At 49.1% G+C, this 25,022-nt stretch overlaps 2 protein-coding genes across 2 annotated transcripts; one reads left to right on the top strand and one right to left on the bottom strand.

The window, feature by feature from the left end:
* Nucleotides 1-1,130: 1,130 nt before the first annotated feature.
* LOC120764538 (zinc finger protein 572-like) lies at nt 1,131-5,195 on the bottom strand. Its single transcript, XM_040088523.2, is given in 5 exon segments — nt 1,131-1,539; nt 1,542-1,663; nt 2,231-2,545; nt 4,744-4,841; nt 5,181-5,195. Coding segments are annotated over 5 exon segments (696 nt in total). The 3' UTR covers nt 1,131-1,393.
* A 795-nt stretch (nt 5,196-5,990) lies between these two features.
* LOC120764536 (zinc finger protein interacting with ribonucleoprotein K-like) lies at nt 5,991-23,526 on the top strand. The gene is made up of 3 exons (XM_040088522.2): nt 5,991-5,998; nt 7,910-8,141; nt 22,030-23,526. The coding sequence occupies exons 1-3, from the start codon at nt 5,991-5,993 to the stop codon at nt 22,579-22,581; spliced, it is 792 nt and encodes a 263-aa protein (XP_039944456.1). The 3' UTR covers nt 22,582-23,526.
* Nucleotides 23,527-25,022: the final 1,496 nt, after the last annotated feature.

Below are 25,022 nucleotides of genomic sequence, written 5' to 3'. Positions count from 1 at the left end.
GTTTAACAAGTCCAGGTGCTGTGTCCTGCACTTTGGCCACGACAACCCCTGCAGTGCCACAGGCTGGGGACAGAGTGGCTGGACAGTGGGCAGGCAGAAAGGGACCTGGGGGTGCTGACTGACAGCAGCTGGTCCTGAGCCAGCAGTGTGCCCAGGTGGCCAAGAAGGCCAAAGGCACCAGGCCTGGATCAGCAGGAGTGTGGCCAGCAGGAGCAGGGCAGTGATTCTTCCCGTGTGCTCGGCACTGGTGAGGCAGCACCTCGAGTGCTGTGTCCAGCTCTGGGCCCCCAATTTAGGAAGGATCTTGAGATGCTTGAGCATGTCCAGAGAAGGGCAGCAAGGCTGGTGAAGAGTCTGGAGCACAACTCCTGTGAGGAGCAGCTGAGGGAGCTGGCGCTGTATCCTGGAGAAGAGGAGGCTCAGAGGAGACCTCATCACTCTCTACAAGTCCCTGACAGGAGGATGCAGCCGGGTGGGGCTGGGCTCTGCTCCCAGGGAAAGAGTGATTGGGAATTGGCATGGGCTGCCCAGGGAGGTGCTGCAGGCACCATCCCTGGAGCTGTTGAAGAGTGCCAGGCTCAGGGTGACAGGGTGCTGTTGGGTCATAGGCTGGACTTGATCATCTCAGAGGTCTTTTCCAACCTGGTTAATTCTGTGATTCTGGCCTGTGTGTTTTGGGGAAAACCCCTCCAATTCCTACGAACATCCCCAAATCCTACCAAGCCCTAAATTTTCCCCCCGAATGACAGCAAAACCAAAGGATTTAGAGGTCTTTGTTCAATTTCTTTATTTTTATGACAATTTCAGATGTTTGTAATGGATGAAAATGCATCAAATAAAATCAAGGTCAAAATAAAAGGAGTCACTTATCAGCATCATGAGAAAATATGTGGGGTTGGGTTCAGTGCATGGAAGAAGAGGGGTTTGTTGGAGGGGTTTCCACCTCAAATATTGGTCTTTGCCCCAATCCATCACCATTTGGCCATGGAATACAGCCATGGGCTGTGGAGAAGCAAAATCATGGAACCACTGAGGTTGGAAAAGACCTCCAAGACCATCCAATGTTGCTTGATGCAAAGGATTGGACAGAAGAGCTGAGACTTTCAGGGCTGAAAGTCAACAAATCTACTCTTCCCAATGAATTCCTGATGTCATTCTGAGTCCTCATGGAGGCTCCTACTCCTGCCTTCATCCAGGTGCCTATGGGGACCAGGAGGACATGGAGATCACCAGACAGGTGTCTTCTCAACACAGATCACCCAGATCAGGGGTCACCAGGTCTCTGCCCAACTGGAGTCACTGGGGATCATCCAATGCAGATCCTCCCATTGGGGATGGAGCTGGAGACACCCACAAAGCTCTTCCTGCACTCAGGACATTTGCAGGACTTCCCTTACAGGTGGGTCCATTTGTGTGAAGTCAAGGCAGAGCTCTGAGGGAATCTCTTCCCACACTCAGGACACTCGTAGGGCCTCTCCCCCGTATGGGTGCGCCGGTGGATGGTGAGGGTGAAGCCCTTCCTGCAGTTGGGGCAGCTGAAGGCCTCTCCTCCATGTGTGTTTTCTGATGCACAAGGAGATTTGAGCTGGTCCGAAACCCCTTCCCACCCTCGGGACACTCATAGGGCCGTTCCTCACTCTGGGCTCTCTGGTGGCAGATCAGGCTGTGTTGGGAAGGATGAAGCCAGAAAGCCCTATAAATATGATTGCTTAGATTCTGAGAATGTGAAACCTGTAACTGAGATAGAATTGAAAGTAAGTTTTGATGTTTGAGATGTCCTAACTGCTGGATGCCTAGGAAAACAACCCCCAATGTATGATTGATCCCACACTTGTAACACCCCCCTGAAGTATCAAGTATCTGTAACCCCATTGGCACAACCCTGTTACAGCCCACCTCGAGACCCCTTATCAGGGGGCTGCGAGAGTGGGCCTCTCTCTTCTTCTTCTGCTGCTCCTTCTGCTTCTTCTGTCTCTTCTGTTTCTTCTCTCCTCTTATCTCTTTGTTTACCTCTTGCATCTTGCTCTTGGAATTTCCTTATCTCTCACTACCCCCACCTTCCAAGGCCATGCTTCAGCTGCGCCTGGCGGCTCTGAGCAAGGCCTCCCATCTTATACAATAAACCCCTTCTTCTAAAACCCAACTTCAGAGATCTCTCGTCTACATTCATCTACACCGTCCTGGAGTCCTCAGCAGCAGCAGCAAGAGGCATATTTCTACAAGGCTGGACCTGTGGCGGAAGCTCTTCCCACACATGAAGCACTTGCAGGGCCGTTCCCCTGTGGGGATCTCCTGGTGCTGGATCAGGGTGCAGCTCAGGCTGAAACTCTTCCCATATTTCCCACACTCGTAGGGCTGTTCCCCCGTGTGTACTTGCAGGTGGATGAAGAGGTGGGAGGTGTGGCTGAAGCTCTTCCCACATTCCCAGCACCTGTAGGGCTTCTCCCCAGTGTGAAGCTGCTCATGGACCACCAGGCTGGGTCTCTGGATGATGCAGAGGGGGGTTCTTTTCTCCTCAGAGCACCCTGGGCTGGGTTTGGAGCCCCTCCCAGTGGAGATTCCTTTGGCTTTTCCCCCCCATTGGATTCTTCCCCTTGGAGCCACTCAAAACGGCCTCTTCCACGAGGTTTTGCTGTGGGGATTTATCCTCCCTGGTCTCTGTCCACAGCTCAGTTCCTGGGGGAGGAAAGACAAGGGGAGGAAGGGAGAAGAAACGAACAAGCAGAGGAAGAAGGAGAGGAAAGGACAAGAAGAAAAAGAAACAAGAAGAAACAAGGAGAGAGAGGAAGGAAGAAGAAGGAAAGAAAGGAACAAGGAAATAGAATTAAAGTAATAAAACAGAACAAGGAGGGAAGGAGGGAGGGGAAGAGGGAGGGAGGGAGGGAGGGAGGGAGGGAGGGAGGGAGGGAGGGAAGGAAGGAAGGAAGGAAGGAAGGAAGGAAGGAAGGAAGGAAGGAAGGAAGGAAGGAAGGAAGGAAGGAAGGAAGGAAGGAAGGAAGGAAGGAAGGAAGGAAGGAAGGAAGGAAGGAAGGAAGGAAGGAAGGAAGGAAGGAAGGAAGGAAGGAAGGAAGGAAGGAAGGAAGGAAGGAAGGAAGGAAGGAAGGAAGGAAGGAAGGAAGGAAGGAAGGAAGGAAGGAAGGAAGGAAGGAAGGAAGGAAGGAAGGAAGGAAGGAAGGAAGGAAGGAAGGAAGGAAGGAAGGAAGGAAGGAGGGAAAGGGAAAAGGGGAAAAGGGGAAAAGGGGAAAAGGGGAAAAGGATAGGAAGGACAAGGAGAGGATGGGATTTGCTTCCATGCCAGAGGGAAGGGGAAGGAGATCCCCCCCAATCCATCTCTGGCAGGAGGGCAACGGCAGCAGGGGTGTCCTGCAGCCAGGGGAAATGCTGGGCTGGGGGATGGGGCAGAAGAGTGGGGGGAAAAGGGGCAGTGACTTCCTCCTCACCTGCCTGGGGCTCCCAGAGCATCTTCCTTACTGCCTCTTCCTCTTCCATTCATCCAAGGCTTGGGAATGAGAAGTCTTGTTCTGCAGGGAAAAACAAGTGGTGAGTGCCTAGGGTTGGGGGTTCCTCCTGCCCAAGTCCATCTCTAGAAGTCACCAGGTATCTTGTGTCCATGAAAACCTCCAAAAAATCAGGACTCAGAGGAAAAAAATCCCTCTCTGGGTTTCCCCCATCACTGGTGTCTCCACTATGGGGTTCTAGATGTTTCCCTTGTCCTGGGTGCTGTGGGTCCTGCAGATATTGGAGGTCCCTCCTCTGCAGGGTCTCTGCCTGCTCCAGGCTTCCAGGGAATCCCAGGGGTCCCCCCTCTTTGGTCTCCTCACTTTGGGATTCTGGGAGTCCCCCTTCTCTGGGCTGCTGAGGGTCCCATGGTCCCTCTGGGTTGCACTAAGGGATGTCGAAGGGTTTGGGGTCCCAGGGGTCCCCACTCTCTGGGGTCCCCACATTGGTGCCCCAGGGATTCCTCCTCTGCAGTCTCATCCCTTGTCTGATCTGCCCCTTCTTGATGTTTCCCTCACTCCCAGCTCTCAGGGTGCCCCCTCTCCAGGTGCCCATTCCAGGGTCCGGGATTCCTGGAGCTCCCATCTTTTCGCTTTCCCTCATCTCAAGGCTGCTACCCTCCCCACTGCAGGTACCAGGCAATCTCCACATGGCTCCGGGGAACCCCACCCACCGCTGGGACTCTGCTGGCAGCTGCCACCGTGACATCCCCAAAAAAACCCACCTCCTGGGGACCCCCAGTATACACCCAAAGGGGATTTCGGGTCAGCTTTGGAGTCCTGCAAGATCCAAACATCACTCCACCTACCTGTCCAGAAAAAAAAACAGGGATCCCCAAAGATACTTTGGGTGAGCTCCAAATATCCCTCCCTCCTCTAAAAAGAATCCTGCCAGGACGGCCCAAGATATTCAGGGCGAGGTCCCCCTTCCCGGTCACCTGCGGGATGCAGTGGGGCCAATGCTGGCGGCGCGAAGGGGCTGCAGATCCAGAGAGTGATGGATGCACGTGGTGCCTCCTCTCACTGCTCCTCCTCCTCTTTCTGCTGCTCCTCTACCCCTCCTCTCCCTCCCGCTCCTCCTCCTCCTTCTCCTCCTGCTGCATCCCTCGGCTGCGGGCGCGGAGCTCTCGGGTGAGCGGAGCAGGGCCGGGAGGTGACATCGCGCTGGCCCAGGGGGGTGACACCATGGAGGTTCAGGGTGCAATGGAGGTGCCAGGTGAATTTCCTCAGGGCTGCACACAGGGACCTTGGGGACACGGCCCGCAGCACGTCCTCGTCTGGCCCGGCCACGGTGGCTACCAGCTCACCCAGGGTGGCCACCACAGCCACCTGCGCCTCCAGCACCTGGGGAAGGGACAGGGGAGGTTGTGGGGAACTCATGGCACTTGTGGCTTCCAGGGATGGCCCCTGTGCCCTCCCAGGGTCCCCTTTGTACCCTCCCTGGAGGGCTCAGCTGTCCCCTCTGTCCGTTTGTCACCCCCTTGTCCCCGCTGTGCCACTGTCCTGGCACCCCCAATGTCCCACCCCTGCAGAGTGCCCTTGGTCCCTTCCATGCCTCTGTCACCTCCCCCCTTCCTGCCATGCCCTTCTGTCCCCTTTGTGACCCACTGTCCCCTCTGCCACCCCTCATGTCCCCCCTGTCCTCACCTGCACCCCAGCACCCCCACGCTGGGACTGTCACACCTCGTGGGGCTCCATGGCCACTGGGGACACGGTGGGGACACCCTGGGGACACTCAGGGGGCAAACAGGACCCAGTGACAGTTGTGGACATGCAGGAATGTGGAGAGGCCTGATGGAAAAAAATTAAGAGATTATGTCATCTTCCCGGCCCCTCCTGCGGGGCCACTGCGAGGTCCCCAATGTCCCCCTGAGTGTCCCCAACGTCCCCCAGGGGTGTCCCTGTGCTCTGGCGGTGACAGGGTCACCCTGATTTAGGGAGGCTTGGGGGATCCCTGGTGGGGTTTGGGGGGTCTCAGGTGAGGTTTTAGGGGGGGTGAAGGGTCCCAGATGAAGTTTTGGGGATCCTGATGAGACATTAAATTTGAAAAATTGGGGATTTTCAGGAAAGTTAAGAGTATAGTTGCTGAATTAGCTGAAGTAGATAGGTAAGCTTTGTTCGCAGTTAACAGAAGCCCGACCTTAGATAATCTACTCCGGGGTTAGTTACCCATTGCTTGTCAGCTTTATGTTAGTGTAGCTGTGCTTGTAACAAAAAAACAAAATGTAGCAAATAGGACATAAGATAGCTGCAGATTTCCTGCTTAAAGAAACATTGAACACAGGAAACTAGAAGTTCTACCAAGGATTCATTTGTCACGAATGCATTGAAAAGGTAGAAAGGTCAGGACGAAGAAGACTCATCTTACTTCCTCATTTTTGGTGACCCCTCCCCAGAAGAGACCCCTGACTCATTTTAGGAAACAAACTACGCATGCTTAATAGCCTTTTTGCCAATTAGCATACGAAGTGAGGAACGGGATGTGACGGCGGTATGAATATGTATTTGTATTTTAGATATTCAACACTTTTGTAGATAAAAGGCTTTGTAATTACCTGTGAATTTCGCAGTGTGTATTAGGGATCTATCCCGCATTCTGCCCAGCCATACTAAACAGATACTTTCTAACTTTAAACTGTTAGAGAGTTTTTGACTGTCACTGTTGGGTATTGATATTGGATCAATACCCATATTTCTTTAATAAGTCACTGAGAGGGCTTGGGGGGGGGGGGTGCTGGGAGTGTTTGGGGGGGGCTGGGAGTGTTTCAGGGGGGTCCTGGAAAGGTTTGGGGGGGTCTCATGTGAGGATTGATTTTAGGTGAGATTTTGGTAGACTTTGGGGGGTCCTAAGGAGATTTTGGGGTGTCCCAGGTGAGATTTGGGGGGGTCCCAGGTGAGAATTCCCAAGGATTTTTGGGTTCCCAGCTGCCCAGGTGAGGGTTTGGGGTTTCCCAGGTGTCCCAGGTGAGGCCCCAGGGGACTTTCAGATTCCCAGGTACCCAGGTGAGATTTTGGGGGCATCCACCTGCATCCCCACAGGAATGTGGGGGCTCACACCCCCCCTTTTCCCCCTCCCAGCCCCTCTGAACTCCACAGATTCCAGAGCTTTCCACATCCCTTTTCCCTCCTGGCCACACCCACAGCTCTGGGGGTTCCCCCCCGCCCCAAACCCCCCCAAAAATCCCCCCCCCAAACTCCCCAAATCCCCTCAGGTACCCACAAGGGAGTGATCCAGGAGGTTTTGGGGTTCCCACCTTGGGCTCCGTCCCCATCCTGGAGCTCTGAGGGCCTAGGGCAGCTGAGGGCAGCCCAGGGAAGCTGAGGGCAGCAAAGGGAGAAGGGGGGGCCCTACACCCTGATACTCCCCCAAAGGGCAGAATTCACCCTGCCAGTACCTCAGTGACCCTTATGGGGCCAGGATTCACTCCTCAGGGCCTGGATTGATCCCCCAGGACAACACTTCCCCTGCCAGGACCCCACTAACCCCTCAGGGCTCTGATTTCCCCTGCCTGGACCCTGATTTACCCCCATTCATCCTTTCAGTACTCCACTTAAGCCTTCAGGGCCCTCATTTATCCTTTCAGGACCCATTTACCCCCTCAGGACCGCATTTAACCCCTCAGGATCCCATTTCCCCTGCCATTATATCACTAACCCACTCAGGGCCCATTCACCCCACCCAGAGCGCTAATTTACCCTGCCAGGGTCCTGATTTGGAATTGGATTTTTGGGATTGTTTGAGGATCCTGGATTGGAGATCTTTGAGGATTGGACTTGGGGTATCCATAGCGTTTGGGACCCAGGGATTTTGGGGTTCAGGAACCGTGGATTTGAGAGCATTTGGGATAATTTCTTGGGATCCAGCAGCATTTGGGATAATTTTGGATCCAGGATTGGGGTAATTTGGGCATTGCTTGGGATGCAGGATTGGAGGTCATTTGGGATCATTCCTCAGGATGCAGCAGGATTTGGGATCTGGATTTTAAGATTGCTTGGGATCCAGAATTTGGGACTATTCCTTGGATCCAGAAGGACTTGGGAACCATTTGGGACCCCCAAGGTCCCCAGACCCCTCTGATGTCCCCAAAGGATCGCTTTGTCTCCACTTTCAAAGCTCCCACTGCTGGCCCCGCCCCTTTCTGCACCCCATTCACTGCAGTCCATGCCCCGCCCACTCCAGTTTCCTTTCAGGCCCCGCCCCTTTTGAGCCCCACCCCTTTCATTGCCAGCCAAGCCCACTTTAGTTGTCATTCAGGCCCCGCCCCTTTCCCACGCCCCCAGTCACTCCCCACCCTTTCCTGAGCACCCACTCCTGCTTCTCCCAGGCCACGCCTCCTCCTCTTCCCATCGGTCGCCGATGCCGGTAGCCCCGCCCCCTTTCCCCCTCCCCCCCAATCCCCGCCCTCTTGCAGCTCCGCCGCTCCCCACTGGCCGTTACACGAGGCCCCGCCCCTCACTGGGCGTGGCTACAAGACTGATCGGCGTTTATTGAAAGGCTCCACGCAGCGGCGCCCCCGGAGGTGGGGTCCGAGAGGGGAGGGGCTGGGAGCGCTCCGGGGAATTCCATCAGTGTTGGGGGGGCCTGGGGGATTCCGAGGGGGGTTCCTGGTGAGTGGAGGGGTCTCATGGATTGAGGAGGTCCTGGTGAGTGGGGGGAGCGCGGTGGGGGGGGGGGGGGCCCATGGGTGGGGGAGGGGCAATAACAGGGAGGTCCTGGCGCACAGTGGGGGCCTCATGGATCGAAGGGTTCCCAGCGCTTTTGGGTGGTCGGTGAAGGGGAGGGGGGGCAGTGAATGGGAGGGTCCGGTTGCGTGGGGGGAGTCTTGGTGATAACGGGGAGTCCCGGCTCATAAAGGGAGGGGTAAGAACCGAGCCCCAAGGGATTCCCCCGTGGCTGGGGACCCCCCTGTACCCCCCAGTCCCGGCGTTGTTCCCTGGGGCTGAAACGGGAGGGGCCGAACAAGCGGGATTGGGTGAGGGGCCCCACATCACTTGGGTTTGGTTTGTTCTTCCCAACTCTGGGAAAAACGACTTTGGGAGTTTTCTGCCAGAAATCTCTCCTCTCCTGCACTCAGCCGAAGGGCGTTGGGGGTTTTCCCTTTCTGGGGGCATTCAAAGCCATGCATTACTGCTCCTAATTCGGGGTAGGAGAACTGATGGCTTTCCTCTGAGCCGGTGGCAGCGAACACGCAGGGCTGGGAAAGGCGGGCCGGGAGCTGCGGAGAACTTGGTTTGTGTTTTCAGATCAATGCCGCCTCGGGCCCGGGCCCGTCCCAGGGCCGTTCCTCATCTCCGCCTTTCCCCCAGGTCCGTTCCTCATCTCCGCCTTTCCCCTCACACAGCCCGGAGGGCCCGGAGAGCGCGGGCCGAGGCTGGGCCGTGTGCACAGCCCGCCCCTGGCTGCGATTGGGCGATTGTGCCGTCACTCTGGTTCTGGCGCGCTGATTGGGCAGAGCGCGGCCAAGCACGGCCCCGGGGCCGCCCCCTCCCCGGGCGCCGCTGGCACCGCAGAGCCGCCCTTGGCGGAGCGTCTGTGCGGGCCCGGGAGCGGCGGCAGCGGCCGGAGCCCGGTGAGGCGGCGGCGGAGCTCGGAGGCGGCCCCAGCGCAGGTGGGAGCCGCGCTGGTTTCTGCCGGGGCTCGGGGCTGGCTGCGGGCCGAGGGGGCGTCCGGGGGCTCTGGCGGGTTCCTTGTGCCGTGTCCTCCCCGTGTTGCCCGTGGCCTGAGGGCGCTGCGGGAGCGGCTGCCCGCGGTCTCCTTGCCGCTGGGGCCTCGGCAGGAGCCGGTGCCGGAGCAGCGCTGCCTCGTCCCGCTTCCTGTGGGTAGCACGGAGGTGGCTGCCCTGTTCCCGGGACTGTGCGGGAAAATTCGCGTCGCCAGAGGAGAAGCCATGCTGCATTTGCCATGGGGTCTCTCTAATTGTTGTAGAATGCAGCTTCCTTTTTATCCAGATTTTCCCGGCCGCGTCTCTGTCTTCCTTTCCCTATTAGCTGAGGTACTTGGAAAGTTCAGTCTTCCCGATCTGCCTACTGCATTTCCTCGTTTATATGCACCCGTCCCGTCCCCCACCCCCCCGCCCCCGCTTTGTATAACATCCGATATTCGTGGCTCTGTTCAGTCTGTGTTCTTCATGTTCAGAATCTTGACTGAGCAGCAGTCCGTGTCAATGAGCAACATTTTCTGGAATTGGTGGTTTCTCCCGTTACCTCCTTATCTCCAAGACCCTGGCCCTATCTCCAGGCTGATTCACTCATTGACTCTGTTTTTTCTCCCTGGGTCCTGTTTGGATTTGGGATTATTCTCAGTGACCTCCTTCCCTGTCCTTTTGGAGCCCTTTGTGGCTCAGGAGGCCTGGCTGCCACCTGCATCCCCTTGCTCCCGTGCTGAATGAGCTGCACTCAGCAAGGTGTCTGTGCATGGTCAAAAGATGAGAGTTGCTGTAGCACAGAAGAGGAGAAAGAGCATTCGTTTAACCCATGGTGTGCCAGGGAACCACAAAACCGTGTCCCATTCCCATCCTTTCCAAGTTTGGACTGGAACATGAGCTACTTTCTTATTTCCTTTGTCTGTTTCACCGCTTTTCAGTCCTCATCTACTTGCAAACAGGATCTTGAGTCATTTAATTATCCATACTGTGCTCCTCCTTCTGCTGATATATAATCTGATCCCATCCCATGGTGAAATGTCTCATTCCTCATCTGAGTGGGTTGAAAGGCCAGACTCAAGAGCTGGATCTGTCTGGTTGGTTATTATTTCGAGATACCTTATGTCCTGGTTTAGGGCAAATTTAGGAGAAAACCCCTGAATGGAGTCCCTCTGGGAAGGAAACCCATATGGCCCCTCCCCCTAATTGGTCATAAAAGAACTTCCTCAGAGAGAAAAAAGTAGCAAAACCTATTTTAATTAACAAGCAAAGTGCTTACAAGTACAATGAATTAATAATATAAACCAATGAAAGCTCTCATTCTGGAATCAGATGGCAAATTGAGAAAGTTCTTTCCATAGGTCTGGCTTGGGTCTCTCTCAGTCTTTTATCAGTCCCAGTCCCTCTGGTGGTGATGGAAAATGCTGAGGTCCTGGCCCTGGTGGGCCATAGGTGCAAGCCCCTGGTGCTCCCCTGGGTTTTCCAGCTCAGAGCAGGTTTAAACAGTCACAAAAAAAAAAAAAAAAAAAAAAAGAAAAAAAAAAGAAACCAGTCCATGGAACTTCTTTGCCCTAGCTAGCAGAAACTAAGTAAAAGCAAAAAAGATCTCTGCCCTGCAGTCTCTCTCCGCCGAATACCCCGTCCAGAGAAGAATGTAGAGGAGTCAGGCAGTTTTCTCAAAATAAACTCTGTGCTTCTTCTTGCTCCCCCATAGCTCTTAGAACCAGTCTTAATGGCACAGAATTCAATATACAGGACAAATATAACAGATGATTAGGTACAAGCATCATAAAGTCACCCTAGGACATCTTGTAATCTAATTATGGCATTGAAATGATAAATGGGTTCTCTGGCCCCTGATATGAATTTGTTAGGGCTACCAGGGGCTGCTCCATGGTGTTGTAGGATTTGTTCTGGTGGCCGTTCATCTTTTTCCCATTTTTGATTGCTCCCTCCAGGCAGCGCTGCATCAATTAATCTCTTTTCTCTAATTAAATCATCACATACTTGGATTCCCAGCAGATTTCTCTGAACTTGTGGTAGCAAGAACACCCCAGTGGTCTCATGCTCCCTGTGTGACATAGACAGCACATGTTGGAGTGGGGAGAGGGATGATTTCCCCCCCAGTTCTTTTAGTGAAGTTTTCATAGCATTCTCCATTTGCTGTTTTCCTTTGCAGCTGCACCAGTTTCTGTTGCAGAGTCAGATATGCTGAGTGTGGGCTCTGCCTTTGGCTGTGCAAATTCCATCTGTGCAAGCAGGCAGAGCTTGGGGTGAGGGGCAGAGGGAATCAGCCCAATTCCTGCCCCAGGCATGAAGACCCTGGTGCATTGTCCACACTTTTCTCCAGCAGTGTTAATTTGCATTTCTAAAGCTCCTCTCCTGGCTGCCTGGAGCTAAGCTTCTCTTCCAGAGCAGCCACTGAATGACTCACACATGGTCCCCCCACAATCTGCCTTTGGTTGGTTGGTTGGTTGGTTTTTTTTTTTTTGTTTTGGTTTTGGTTTTTGGTTTTTGTTTTTGTTTTTCTTTAACAATATTTATTAACTGTTTAGGCATAAACGGGTTACCTTTAAAGCTCTTGTAGTTTTGCAAAATGCAACCTAAATGTGAACATCGAAAAACCCATAGCAAAATATTGCTATCACTAAGAGCCACACACAAAACATACACAAAAACATTCCAAAGCAATCAAGTTTTTTCTACTTCTTCTCTGAGGACTGAAAATTGTTTCTCACATCCCTGGCCCGAATCTAACTGACAATATAAAAGTAGGATTATCACAAAAAATTATTCTAATGATGTAATCTTTTCACTTAAACTGCAGAAAAACCCTAAACCTCTCCAACAATATCTTTAGTGTTAGAGAGTCAAGGCATTGCTTGATTCTGGCCAGGATGTGCTACAGGAATAATTTCATCCACACATAGCCCAGGTGTGCAGAGAAAATCATTCCATGTCATGTGAGTTTTACTAGATTTTTCCTAGTTTTCTTGACAGTCTGAACCCATAGAAATCCATTGGTTTCATGTTGATTGCTTCCAAGTTGTGAAATTCTTAGTATTTGGTTTCCTGTTGGAGCCAATTTCTTTGCCTGTGATGTTAATTAGGTCTGCACTCCTGGATTTCCTTATCAGCCTTTTCCAGACCAGGTGTCTCCATCTATTCCGGGGGGGGGGGGGGGGGGGGGGGGCAGTGTCTGGGGTAGATGTTGGTTCATATTTGCTGATAGGCTTTGATGTTTTGTTGATGGTCGTTATCTTTGTGGGTATCTTTTGGGGTCTTCTGCAGTCTGTTGAGATGTTAAACTCATCTCTGTTGAGTGGTGTAACATCCCTTAAAAGAAAACTTTTAAAATTCCTTTCCCCAGGGCAAAGGCAAATCAAGCCTGACCAGAGAAATAAAAAAAAAAAAAAAAAAATAAAGTTGGTATATTTTCCAACAATCAAATCCCAGCGAAGCCCAGTGTGTGAGTCTGATTGAGACCCAGAGTTGTCTTCCCCAGCAGCTGTGGCGAGTGCAGGCACAGAAAGCACTGAAGCTCCAGCAGTGGCAGCAAGGATTGGCCCGCAGTGGCTGGAGATGCCAAAGGAGGGTGCCCAGGCAGACTATTCCAGCAGAGGATGTGTGGGCAGGCACAGGGGCTTCCCTTGCTGTGGAGCCCTGGCTGCTGCTCCTTTGCCTTCAGTACAGGGTCAGTCACAGCCTGTTTAACATTCACATACAATTCCAATATTTTTTCTGAGTCTGGATGAGCCATGGCTAGAGCAACAATCATTTTGTTTCTTTCATTTTCTCAAGTTTTGTTGTCTTTCTCATGTCCATACCATAACATTGAGGCTGTCTGGGGTTAAAAAAGTCATACAATGTTCTGGCTAGAACAGAGAATCCTCAGTCCAGGTCCTGCAATTCCCTGTTAATCCTCAGAATTGTTGCAGCTCCTTTTTAGTCCTGGGAAACGTTACTTCTGAGATTCCCTGGATCCTCTCTGGGTCAATACACCACAAACCTTCAGTCAAAATATGTCCCAAGTATTTTTTTCCAGCATTTGCACTATTTTTCCAAATACACAAAATTCCTTTTTAGTCTGAAAATTGAGGCATTTCACAGTGGCTTCTTCTACCATTTCTTCTTGTCCTCCTTAACGAGCAAGTCATCCATATCCTGCATTAACCCAATCCCTGGGGGTGAGGTGAATTCTTTGGATATTTTCTGCAAGGCTGGCCTGAATAGGGCTGGTGCTTCTGTGCATCCCTGCAGAAGAACCATCCATGTCTTTCCCATTTTCCCTTCTAACCCTTTTTCCCACTCAAAGGCCAACTCCTGTTCAGCATCCTGTGTAAGTGGGCATCCCCAGAAAGCATCTTTTCCATCAAGTGCTGAAAGGTAACAGTGTGAGGAGGGAACCTGGTTCCCAATTGTGAAGAACAAGGTTCATGTTCTTAGAGAAATTTATACGTTCAATAATTAAAAAAAAAAAAAAAAAAAAAAAAAAAAAAAAAAAAAAAAATAGACAGGAGAGATTAAAGCAAAATACAGCTTCTCAGCTGAGCATGCTTGGCACCTTGCCAGCCAGCATTCCTGCTAGCAAAAGGTTTTCTGCTCAGCCTGTTGCATATTTATAGATTCACCGGCATGTTTCAAACATTCCTTTTGACTGTGAATTTCTTTGTTCAGTTTCAAGGCCCCTCCCCCAATAATTTTATCTGGTAGATCTATCTGTGGGTGCCTCCCTTTCTCTGATAGCACAGGTCTCATAAATTCTTCTTCATTTGGATAGCAGAAGTTCAAATACCTTTTTGGTCAGCAATCTTCCCTGGATTGAAGGATGACTCCCCCTACCTTCTGGTTTGTTTAGATGTTACAACCCCCCCCTCCCCCCCCTCAAGTCTTTTAATGTGATGTTGCAGTCATAAAAAATATACATTCATCACATTTCTAAACTATTTCTATAAATGAAAGCACGGTACAATCTTCCCACATTATGTATTTATAACAATATCCCCCCTACTTTTTTTATAATTAATTTGGCTTGAACCATATTCCTTGTTTTCTCACCATCGTTATTCGCTCATTTTTTTTCACAGGTCAATTTTGCTTCTTCAAAGGGGTCTTCTATATTATTCTGTTTCTTTAATACCGTGATCTTTTGTGCAGTTCTGGATGTAGCAAATTTTTGGGTCTATAGGCATTGTTACCACTTGCCTGCCTTGAACTACGCTTGTGATCAGCCGAATAAAACAAGGTATTAAACGAGAAAAAAATACCAGGCCAGCAGTAGCACATAAGAGAAAAAATCCTAGCTTTTTCCACCATTCTATTCCCAATAGGTTATCCCACCAGCTAGCTTTTAGCATTGATTCCCTCCTTTGAACCAGTACATGAGCTGTTTTTCTGATATCATTAACTATATCCAGAATGGCATCCCCATTGTCATCTGTTTTCAAACAACAATCGGTTGTATTAAATTTGCCACAGATGCCCCCTTCTTCAGCTAGTAAATAATCTAAAGCTAACCTATTTTGATATACTGCAGCCCTTGTTTGGCGTTGTTGACTTGATATTAATTCCAATGCCTGACCAGTTTTGTTTGTTATTATTTCTACAACAGCCTGAAGTCTTATGATGCAGATCAGCATATAAATTGGGGTTCGATATCCCCAACTCCCATCTTGTGCCCAGGTGGCCGGCCCATATGTTTCCAGTATGTGTTCAGGGGGCCATTCTTCATCCCCCCATTTTTTGAATCCTCCAATCAAATCCCTCCTATTTCTTTTTAAGTCCTCATAAACTGGTATCCCTAATTGATCCCCATTTGGTCCTGGCAACAGAAAGAAACCTGGCTGTATAATTCCCAAAGTGCAACTCCCTTTCCACCTAGAGGAGAGTCTTGGGTATGCTCTCTTTTCCACATATCCAAAATATGCCATCTGGTGCTTTCCAATAATCATTTTCCTGTCAATTTATATTTTCCCAGAATTTGGATATTTCTGGGATCCCAAAATAAGTTTTTTTTTCCTGTATCATTACATTAAAGAAGTCCAACTTCATTATTATATCTACAATTTCCATCTTCCATTTTCTTTTGAGTCCAATACCAAGTTGGTTCCTCTGGGATCCATCATGTAAAAGTTCCACTGCTTACCTTATATCTTTTACACGGAGTTTTCCCCACTTCATTAAGAAAATTTTTCCCAGTGCGCCAGTGACGTTCTTCCCCTATCACTGTTGAGCTTAAAATCCACCCTTCTGGTTGGTTTTCCCCTTTTATATTTGTCTGGTTCCATTAAAGGAGTTCAACCAGGCCTAAACTACTGCCTTTCCATGGCCATACTTCTGACATGAAAGCCTCTCTACAGACTCAACAGTTAGTTAAGTTCCTTACTTATTCCTTCCCTCAATTCCACAAACAGATTTTTACCCTCTCTTGAGATATCTTTGTTTTTCTAATTGCTGGTCCAGTTTTGTGTACAAATCTTGAAGTGAAATTTGCACAGAGTTAGATTGCTGTGCTGGCTTTGTCTTTTTGCTCTTTTACTAAACCTTGGACTTTACTCCGAACAGCATATGTGAAAGAAATCTGTCTTTCCCCTTTTGGACATTTACTTCCCAACCTGTCACCACTTGTTCCCAAATTTTCCGTAATCCAGTATTTTTTCCCATTGTGAATTTGGATGGGTTATAACAGTGACTGTTGACATGGGTATGCGTAATAAAAAGGAACTTTGATGTCTTTCCATATACAGCTTTTGATAGCATCTCTGACATGACTTTGCCGATATCCCATAGGGGAAAAGACAAAAAATGAGTGACAGAAAAAGTAATAACAGAGGTCTGGTATGGCTTATACCCTCTCCTCCCATGCCTATGGGGTTGCAACCCATAACAGGTGTGTGTGATCTTCTTGGTGGCAAGTACAGCGGCCAACCCAGTCTTGCCCTCTATTTCCTTGTCACTTCCTTTCTGTTAATTCCCAGGCAAATCATCTTTGAGACTTCTTAGCTGTAGTTTCCCACTGTTCCTCAGATACTTCCCACTCAACAGGTACCAGTAATTGCCATCCACAAAGCAAAGTTACTATTTCAGCTGTTCTTAATTCTACCGGGGTGGGGAATAGATTTATCACTCGACACTTCATACAACGAGAGCGTCACTTTTGTGAACAGCAATACCAATTTTTTCCACAATTTAAACATTTACATTTAACCCAGCTAGCATGTCCAGTATTGGGATGAATCGGACAGGGTATATGGATGACTCTGAGGGAGGTCTCCTCTTCTTCTTTGTATAAGTCCTCTTCTTCTTTGTATAAGTCACAGGCTAAGGCCAGAATATGAGAACTTGCTGACCAAAACAGTCCTGATCCTCCTGTTTGAAGTGGAAGTATTCCTCCCCAAGGAGGGTATTGGAGGCATCTCAGAACTCTTCCAGGCTGAACTTGAAACCACTGATATAAGCTTGGCCTTATTCCCCAATTAGGTATGATTCTTTCTGTATTTCTTGCATCATTTGGGTTCTCCCAGTTCATTACCACCCAGTGCCCATTTAAGAGTCAGTTTAGTATCACCCGGTTTAGATGTTACAGTCCATTCCTTTTGGTTTTTCCACGGGTCCTTTGATTCTGCTGGCGTGGATCCACCCTCCTTCCCTGGTCCGGATCGCAGCCTCAGTTGTCAGCAATACCTGAAAAGGACCTTCCCATTGTGGAGTTAAGGATTGTTCTTTCCATGTTTTCACTAGTACCCACTCCCCTGGACGGATATTATGGATTTCAAAGTCTAAAGGTGTGGTTTGAGAGGTTATTCCTTTTAACTGCAGATTTTCAAGGGATTTTGCAATTGTGTTGACATATTTCTTACCATTTATTTCCCCTACATCCTAAGTGGCTGTTTCGTGTTGGGTGGTCAGAAAGGGTAACCCAAACATCATCTCATAAGGTGGCACTCCCAGGTCTGACCTGGGTTGTGTTGGAACCCTCAGTAAAGCCAAAGATAGGCATTTCACCCACGACATTTGGGTTTCAATTATTAATTTTGTTAAGATTCTTTTAAAAGTCTGGTTCATCCTCTCTACCCGACCTGAACTTTGTGGATGCCATGGGGTGTGTAATTCCCACTTTTTCCCCAAGGCTTGAGTTATTTGCTGTAGGACTTTTGACGTGAAATGTGTTCCTCTGTCCGAGTCTATCCTCTAACCTGGGAATAATCTGTTCCAAAAGGGTTTTGCATATCACATTGGCTGTGGCTCTGACAGTGGGAATAGCCTCCAACCAATGCGTGAGGTGGTCTGTTATCACTAATAAAAACTTCCATCTTTGTACTTGGGGAAGTTCAGTAAAATCCACTTGGATACTTTGAAATGGTTGGAGAGCTAACTCCCGACCTCCTAATGTTGTTTTTCTCATTACCTTTTTATTTACCTTTTGGTAAATTTTACATCTTTTAGTTACTTGTTTTCCCAATCCAAAAATCCCAATACACCCATAGTTATGTAGGAAATGATCGCACAAAGCTTGGGTACCCCAATGAGGTTTTTGATGCATGTTTTCTAATATTCTCCTAGTGAGTGGCTTATTAAGTAACTGATTCCCATTAGGAAGTTTCCATCTCTCTGATTCATCTGGCTTTCCCCCTATCTTAATTCTTCTTCTTCTGCTTCACTGAATTTTGGAGTTTCCAAGTCTTCCTTATTTGTGGTCAGAATTAACATAAGCTTTTGGATCCCATTCTCTGCTGCATCCTTAGCTTCTTGGTCTGCCAGATTATTTTCCCTTATTTCCAAGGTCATTCCCATTTGATGTCCTTTGACATGTACTACAGCTATTTCTTCAGGGAATTTTAATGCCTGTAAGACCTCCAAAATAAGACCCTCATGTATTAATCCCTTTCCTTTTGAATTGAGTAACACCCTTCCTTCCCAAATTTTTACAAAAGTGTGTACTACCCCAAAGGCATATTTTGAGTCAATATATAATAGTTCCTTTCTTATATGCCAAATATTCCAGTGCTCTTTTTGCAGCATATAATTCACAAGTTTGAGCCAACCAGTTTGAAGGTAATTTTCCTTTTCTTTTTCAATGGTTTTCATATTTTCCCCATCAACCAAACATACCCTCACATTCTTTATCCTTGTAGACACCTAGAAGAACCATCCACATATATTGTCTCCCCTTCTGAGAGGGTTTGCTCTTTGAGATCTTCCCGTACTTTGGTTTGAATAATTTCTAAACAATTATGTGTTAGGTCACTTTTTGGTTCTCCATATAAAAATTGAGCTGGATTTAAACTCTTGTTTACTTCTAATGTCAAGTCATCACTGTCTATAAGATTGCTTCATATTTTAGCATCCTAGAATCTGTTAACCATTTTTCAGCCTTTTGGTTTAACACATTTTGGACTGCATGAGGTGTACACACAATTAGTTTACTTCCAAATGTAAGCTTACAGCTCTCTTCTACCAGAATTGCAGTGGCTGCTATAGCTTGAATACATACTGGCCAGCCATGGTTCACTGGGTCTAACATTTTTGATAAATAAGCTATTGGTCTCTTTACTCCTCCCCACTCCTGAATAAGAACTCCATGAGCTACTCCAGTTTCCACATTCACATACAGATGAAAAGGTTTTTCTAATGAGGGTTAGCTCAAAGCTGGCACTGAGGGTAGTTTTGACTTCAGTTCTTCTAATTTATCATCATCTTCCTTGGTCCACTTTATATTATTTCCCTCTGTCAGTTTTCCATATAAAAATTTTACTGCCTGTATATACCCTTAGCTCCTTCCTTCAAAGAAAGAGGGATCCAATCCCTTTTCCCTGGGACCCCGTCTCAGCCATCTGGGGGTCTCTTTTACTCCTTTTTTCCTTCTGCTTCACCATGTTCCTGACTGTTTTTCTTGCAAAAGAATGGAAATGCAGTACTAAGGCTCCACATTCACCTCACCAGTCTGGGGGTAATACCCAGCCAGTGTCTCATTCACACACCTCACAACCCCCTTTAAACCCACTCCCCTGAAAAGATATTCACAATCCTTTTTCTTCTCAGGTCTTGGTGCACGTTGTTTTTACGGAGCAAAAAACACATAGTGTTGTTTTTTTTTTTCTTTTACCTTCTCCTTTCTTGTCTTTTGGGGTATTTTACCTGCAATCCCCCAGTTGCGACAAGAAGCAAGGCTTGGGCCACCTAGAAAAGATTTGCAAGGCACCCCCCTCACCTTGGCATCTCTGGGGTTTCAAGGACGAGGTATATATCCCAGCACGAGTCCCCAGATTGTGAAAAACAAGGTTCACTTTCTTAGAAAAATGTATAAGTTTAATAAAAATTAAAAAGTAGACAGTTATGAGAGACAAAAGCAAAATATAGTTTCTCGGCTGAGGATGCTTGGCACCTAGCTAGCCAGCATACCTGCTAACAAAAAGTTTGCTCCTTAAAAGTACCTGTGGCATATTTATAAATTCACATGCATAATTCAAACATTCCTTTTGACTGTGAATTTTTTGTTCAGCTTCAAGCCCCTCCCAATCATTTTATCTGGTAGATCCGTCTGTGGGCGGCTCCATTCTGTGTGATAACACAGGTCCCATAAATTCTTCTCTCAGGGTTTTGGTCATCTTCATTTGGATAACAGAAGTTCAAATAGAATCTTCATGCAGGAATGAAGGACGACTCCCACTACCTTCTGCTTTAGGCAGTTTAGATGTTACAAAAAAACTCACCCCAGTCTTTTACTTTTAACACTATGTTACAATCATAAAAAATATATTAATCACATTTCTAAACTCTATTAATAAAAAAAAGTACAGTACAGTATTCATTTTAATATTTGCGAAAAGTCAACTATATAATATGCATTTATAACACGATGCTGTAAGGATCTGAGTCCGTGGGGTGCCTCAGTTTAATAATCTCATTTCTTATTCTTAGGTCCTGCACCATTCTATAGATTCCATCTGGGTTCTTGATTGGCAGCATTGGAGCATTCCAGTGAGAGATCCCTGGTTCCAAAAGCCCTGCCTTTAACAGGGGCTCAATCACAGGCTGTGAGCCCTTCCTTCCCTCCCTTGGAATAGGCTATTGCTTTTAGACACCACTTGTCCTGGTTGCTTGAGAGTAATTTGGAGAGGCTGGGTGTCTGATTTTCCCTATTTGCCTGGGGCTACCCACACTTCTGGGTTCACTTCAGCATAGGCCTGGCCAGACATTTGACACAAGGGTACAAGAAAACTAGCCTCTGTATCACCTTTTGCAATATTAATTTGCATCCTGGGTGGTCTCTGGGCTTCTTTTTTCTTTTTTTCCCTCCTTTTTACTGCAAATAAGGGTTAGACTCCTTGGATGAAGAGGATTGTGTGGTAGTTGTTTCTCCATTTCCTAAAAATGGATTTGAAAGATGTTAGAACTGTGAATTTTTTGGATGCTCTGGGAACGGTTTGTCTCAGAAGGAGGATTCTTCTGGAGATGACTTTTATCCCTTTGTGAAAATTCAAGTGGTTCTCAGAAGCCAGGAAATGGGGAAAGAAAGAGGGAAATTGGAGAAACAGCCATTGCAGCTGTCCCCAGTTTTACCCGAAGCCTGTGTTCACCAAACTCTTTATCCTGGTCCCTCTCCCCTACCCCAGGTGGATTGGAGAAAGCAGCTTGCAGAGATATAAAAGCACAGGACAGCTACGGTCTTCCTGGCTTTCTACAATCCTCTCGGGACCTTAGCTCTGCCAGCATGGTGGCAGCTGAGAGAGACCCTTCCCTGAACCCTGATTCCAACCCCTTTTTCCCAGCTGAAAATCCTCAGGTCGTCTCTTTGTTGTTCCCAAACCCACAAAATGGCCCCCAGGGGACACATGGTGGAGGACACATGGCATGATCTCAACCATGTGCTTCTTCTTCCCACAATTCCTTTCTCCCTGTCTCCTTCCCTCCTCCCAAACTCCTTCTGTCACCTCACCCCTCCCTGCCCCCAGGTACCACCCCTTCCTTTGCATCAGCCCCTTTGGCTCCTCCCCTATGCCAGTCAACCTGACTCCTCCCCATGGCTCCACCCATTGTTCTACCCTGATGATATAACTGGGGATCTCTGCCCCCTTTGGTAACTCCGCCCAGGTTTCCACCTCTTGTTTGTGTAGCCCAGCCCACCCTCTTCTGACTTACGCTTCCCATGGTCCCACATCCATTTCCCATGGTCCAGAACCTGGAAGTGGCTGGCCTTGGGGCCAGAACCCAGAACTAAAGGTTTTGCTGCTCCTGTTTCCTATAATTGCAGGGGTACCCATCCTAAATGGGAGCCCTTTTCTTATCAAAATAAAAAGGAGCTTTGCAGAGCTCAGAAAGAATTTGGTAGGAAAGGTGAATTTTTGAAGGCTTATTAAAGGATTGAGAGGTCTCTGTGTCTATGAGGAAAGGCCTCCTCTCAATCCCGACTCACCCTGAATGTTCTCAAGGGCTCCAGTCCCTGTTGTAAAGGGAGCTCTGACACACCTGGAGCAGTGTGTCCTCACTTGCGGCAGCCAAGGAACTACAAGGTTCCACCCCTCCCTGTATCTGCAGCCAACCCCCAGTGCCAGGAGCGCTGCCCCCCCTCCATGCAGCAGATGACCAGGGAGGAGGGATCCATGATTTTCACAGGGATGAATCTTGGTGTTTCTGAGCTTTATTTAGTAAACGTTGAGGCTTTGGTTTTTTGCAAGGGGCTGAATCTTTATATTTTAGAAAAGGTTTTGGCTGAGTCTTGATGTTAGGGAGTTTTTGATCTGTGTCTTGATGTTTGGAGGACTTTTGGGCTGAATCTTGGTGTTCTGGAGGTTCTTAAAGACACAAGGTGCCCAATGACTTCCTGAGATGAGCTTGGGCAAGGAGGAACCCCCAGTTTAAGGTGCTCTCCTTCTGTTTTCTCCCCAAAGCCGTATTTTCCATTCCTAAGGAATGGCCAGATAGGGGAGGAGGAAAAGCCCCAGAGGTCCCGCACAAGGAGGGGCTGCAAACCCAGCGCAGGGAGCTGCGAGGAGCAAAGACCCGCCCTGTGCCAGGAGGGCAGCCAGAGATCCAGCCAGAGCTCAGAGCTGGTGGAGAAGCCTCATGGAGGGGAGAAGCCCCACAAGTGCTTGGAATGTGGGAAGGGTTTCAGCCAGAGCTCCCACCTGATCCGGCACCAGGTGATCCACACTGGGGAACAGCCCTATGAGTGTGGGGAATGTGGGAAGAGCTTCAGCCACAGCTCCAGTCTGATCCAGCACAAGAGGATTCACACTGGGGAACAGCCCTTTGTCTGTGAAGAATGTGGGATGAGCTTCAGCTACAGCTCCAGCCTGAGGAAACACCAGGTGATCCACACTGGGGAAAAGCTCTACAAGTGTGGGGAATGTGGGAACAGCTTTGGATCAAGCTTGGCCCTGATCCAGCACCAGGTGATCCACACTGGGGAACAGCCCTACACCTGCTTGGAACATGGGTAGAGCTTTGGATGGACTTCCAGCCTGAGAAAGCACCAGTGCATCCACACTGGGGAGAGGCCCTGTGAGTGTCCTGAGTGTGGGAAGAGGTTTCAGACCAGCTCCAGTCTCCTCAAACATCAGCGGATTCACAGAGAGGAGAGGCCCTTCTCCTGCCCTGACTGCAGGAGGGGCTTCAAGGACAACTCTGCCCTCACTGTCCACTGGCATATCCACACTGGGGAGATGTAGTCCAGGGCACATTTAAAATCCCTCGAGCTGCCCTGGGGGGTCCGAGACCCTGGCTGGGACTCCAGGAAAGCACTGCCTTTGACCTTAGTACATGGGAAAAACTTCCATCACTTAAAGATGAATTAAAAGCAATGAAGATTTGAAATAAATAGTGGTTTAGTTTGTCACAGGGTGAAAATTTGTAGTTTTGGGTTTTTAGTATGGGGATAGATGAGGGCAAGATGGAGGATTTTGGGTGGTGCCTCATCATCTTCTTCTACTCCATTTTTTGCTGTGAGGGTGGCCCAGAGACATTGGTAGAATGAGTTTGATGCAGAAGTTGCATGTTTAGAAAAGGTAGTGTAAATATAAATAATATAAATATAATATAAATAAAAACTGTAAATATAGTATGTTTTAAGAGTTAATTGGACTAGAAACCATTCAAAGACCTTGGAATTCTCTGTCTGGCATTCTTGCCGGCTGTGTTTTCTAGCATGTTAAGCCAGGTGCTGGTGGCCTGCGAACCTTGAGATAAGAAACTCAATAAACATCTCTAAAGACCAAAGCTGCAAGTTCCGTTAATCTTTTAGACCTGGTACAGGACTTTGTGAGAGAAAAAAACCCCCACCCTAATCAGGGGGTCCTGAAAAGGAAATTCGCACAGGGAGAGGCCCTACGAGTGTCCTCAGTGTGGGAAGAGCTTCTCACAGAGCTCTCACTTGACGAAACACCAGTGGAGGCACCGCAGACGGCCTTTCCTCTTCCCCTTCCTTCTTCAGGACAGGATTGAGCCCCTGTGGCCGCCCAGCTCCTTTTGCTGATCCTGCCCAGGACGAACCGGCAGTGCTGCTGACAGGGCCGCAGCGCAGCTGCCCCATGCCTCAGGGCCGGCCCGAGGAGTGACCGCACGGCTGGGGAGGGACCCGCAATGGACAGGGCAGGGACTGACCCCACGGACAGATCCCACGTTGGAGCAGGGCAAAGGTTCCTGTCCCTAAAGGAGGAAGCAGCAAAAACTGACCGTAATTCCCAATCTCTTCTCCCTGCACCACTGGGCAGAGGAGGGATGGAACCGGGAATTGTGTTGAATTTTCACATTCATCATTACAAGGCAGTGTTGCAAGTGGAGCTCTTCTTTCAGCTTCAAACAGGGGAATCCATCGTGGGCTCTGGGACTTCTGTAACCTCAAGGCGTTACTTGATACTGGACACTTTAGTTTTGGCAATATGAAGCCCTTCAGCAGCAATATCTCTCCCACCCACTGGTTTCTGGCTCAGATCCAGCTTGGAACTGGGACAAGAAACCTAAAGGAGAAGTAGCTCTGCCATTATTTTATTTTTTTCATTGTTATTTTTAATTTTATTTTAGATAATATATATATTTTACTTTTTACTTTCCTTTTTCTATAATCCCGTGTTTATTTTCTATTTCCCCACCAGCCCTTGTCCTCCTTCCAGAGGTTTGTGAGGATGTTCTGTCCCACAGCCCTTCCTGCCCAGGATGGGGCACGTGAATGGCACCCAGAGCAGGCGCAGAGCCCAGCGCCGCCCCAGCCTGTCCTGCCACGGCTCCATCCTGGCTCCTCCCACCGGATGCCATGGAGTTGGGAAAAGGGGGACAAAGGGTGGCCACTGGGCTCAGGGTGGGGGGAGCAGGAAAAGGGATGGAGGAGAAGGGATGAGGAAAGAGCAGAAGAGCCAGGGATAAGAGAAGGAGGCGGGACTAGGAAGGAGGAGGAGTGAGAGGAGCGATTGAGGAGGAGTCGGGGGAGGAGCAGGATGAAGAAGAGGGAGAGAGGAAGAGGAGGAGCAGGAAACTGAACAGGAAGAGGAGGAAACTCGGTTGCAGGGCCTGCTGTGTCCGCAGCACCTTCAGCCCTGAGAGCATCTCCCCGCCTCCACCCGCGTGCCGCAGGTGAGCGGGGAGGTGAAGCCCTCCCTAGATATACTGGGGGGTTCCTGGCAGTTTTTCTGGGGGTTGTGGATATTTCAACCTTGGAGGACGGCAGAGCTGGACCACAAATGCCCTTTGTGGATAGTGGGGGTCCGTGATGGCTCGGGCTTTTCTCTTGGGCAGTGGGGAGGGGTGCAGGTGGTTGCTGCCGGCAGAACACGGGCGGATGTGGGATGGCCGGATCATCCCTAAGCGAGATCCTAGAGAAGGGGGACAGCAGGAACCACAGGACCCCCATCGGCCCAGGGAAGGGAGACCCGTGAAACACCAAGGTGTG

This window comes from Hirundo rustica, chromosome 31, assembly GCF_015227805.2.
Source record: "Hirundo rustica isolate bHirRus1 chromosome 31, bHirRus1.pri.v3, whole genome shotgun sequence".
Taxonomy (NCBI): domain Eukaryota; kingdom Metazoa; phylum Chordata; class Aves; order Passeriformes; family Hirundinidae; genus Hirundo; species Hirundo rustica.
This window is presented reverse-complemented; position numbering and strand designations above follow the sequence as displayed.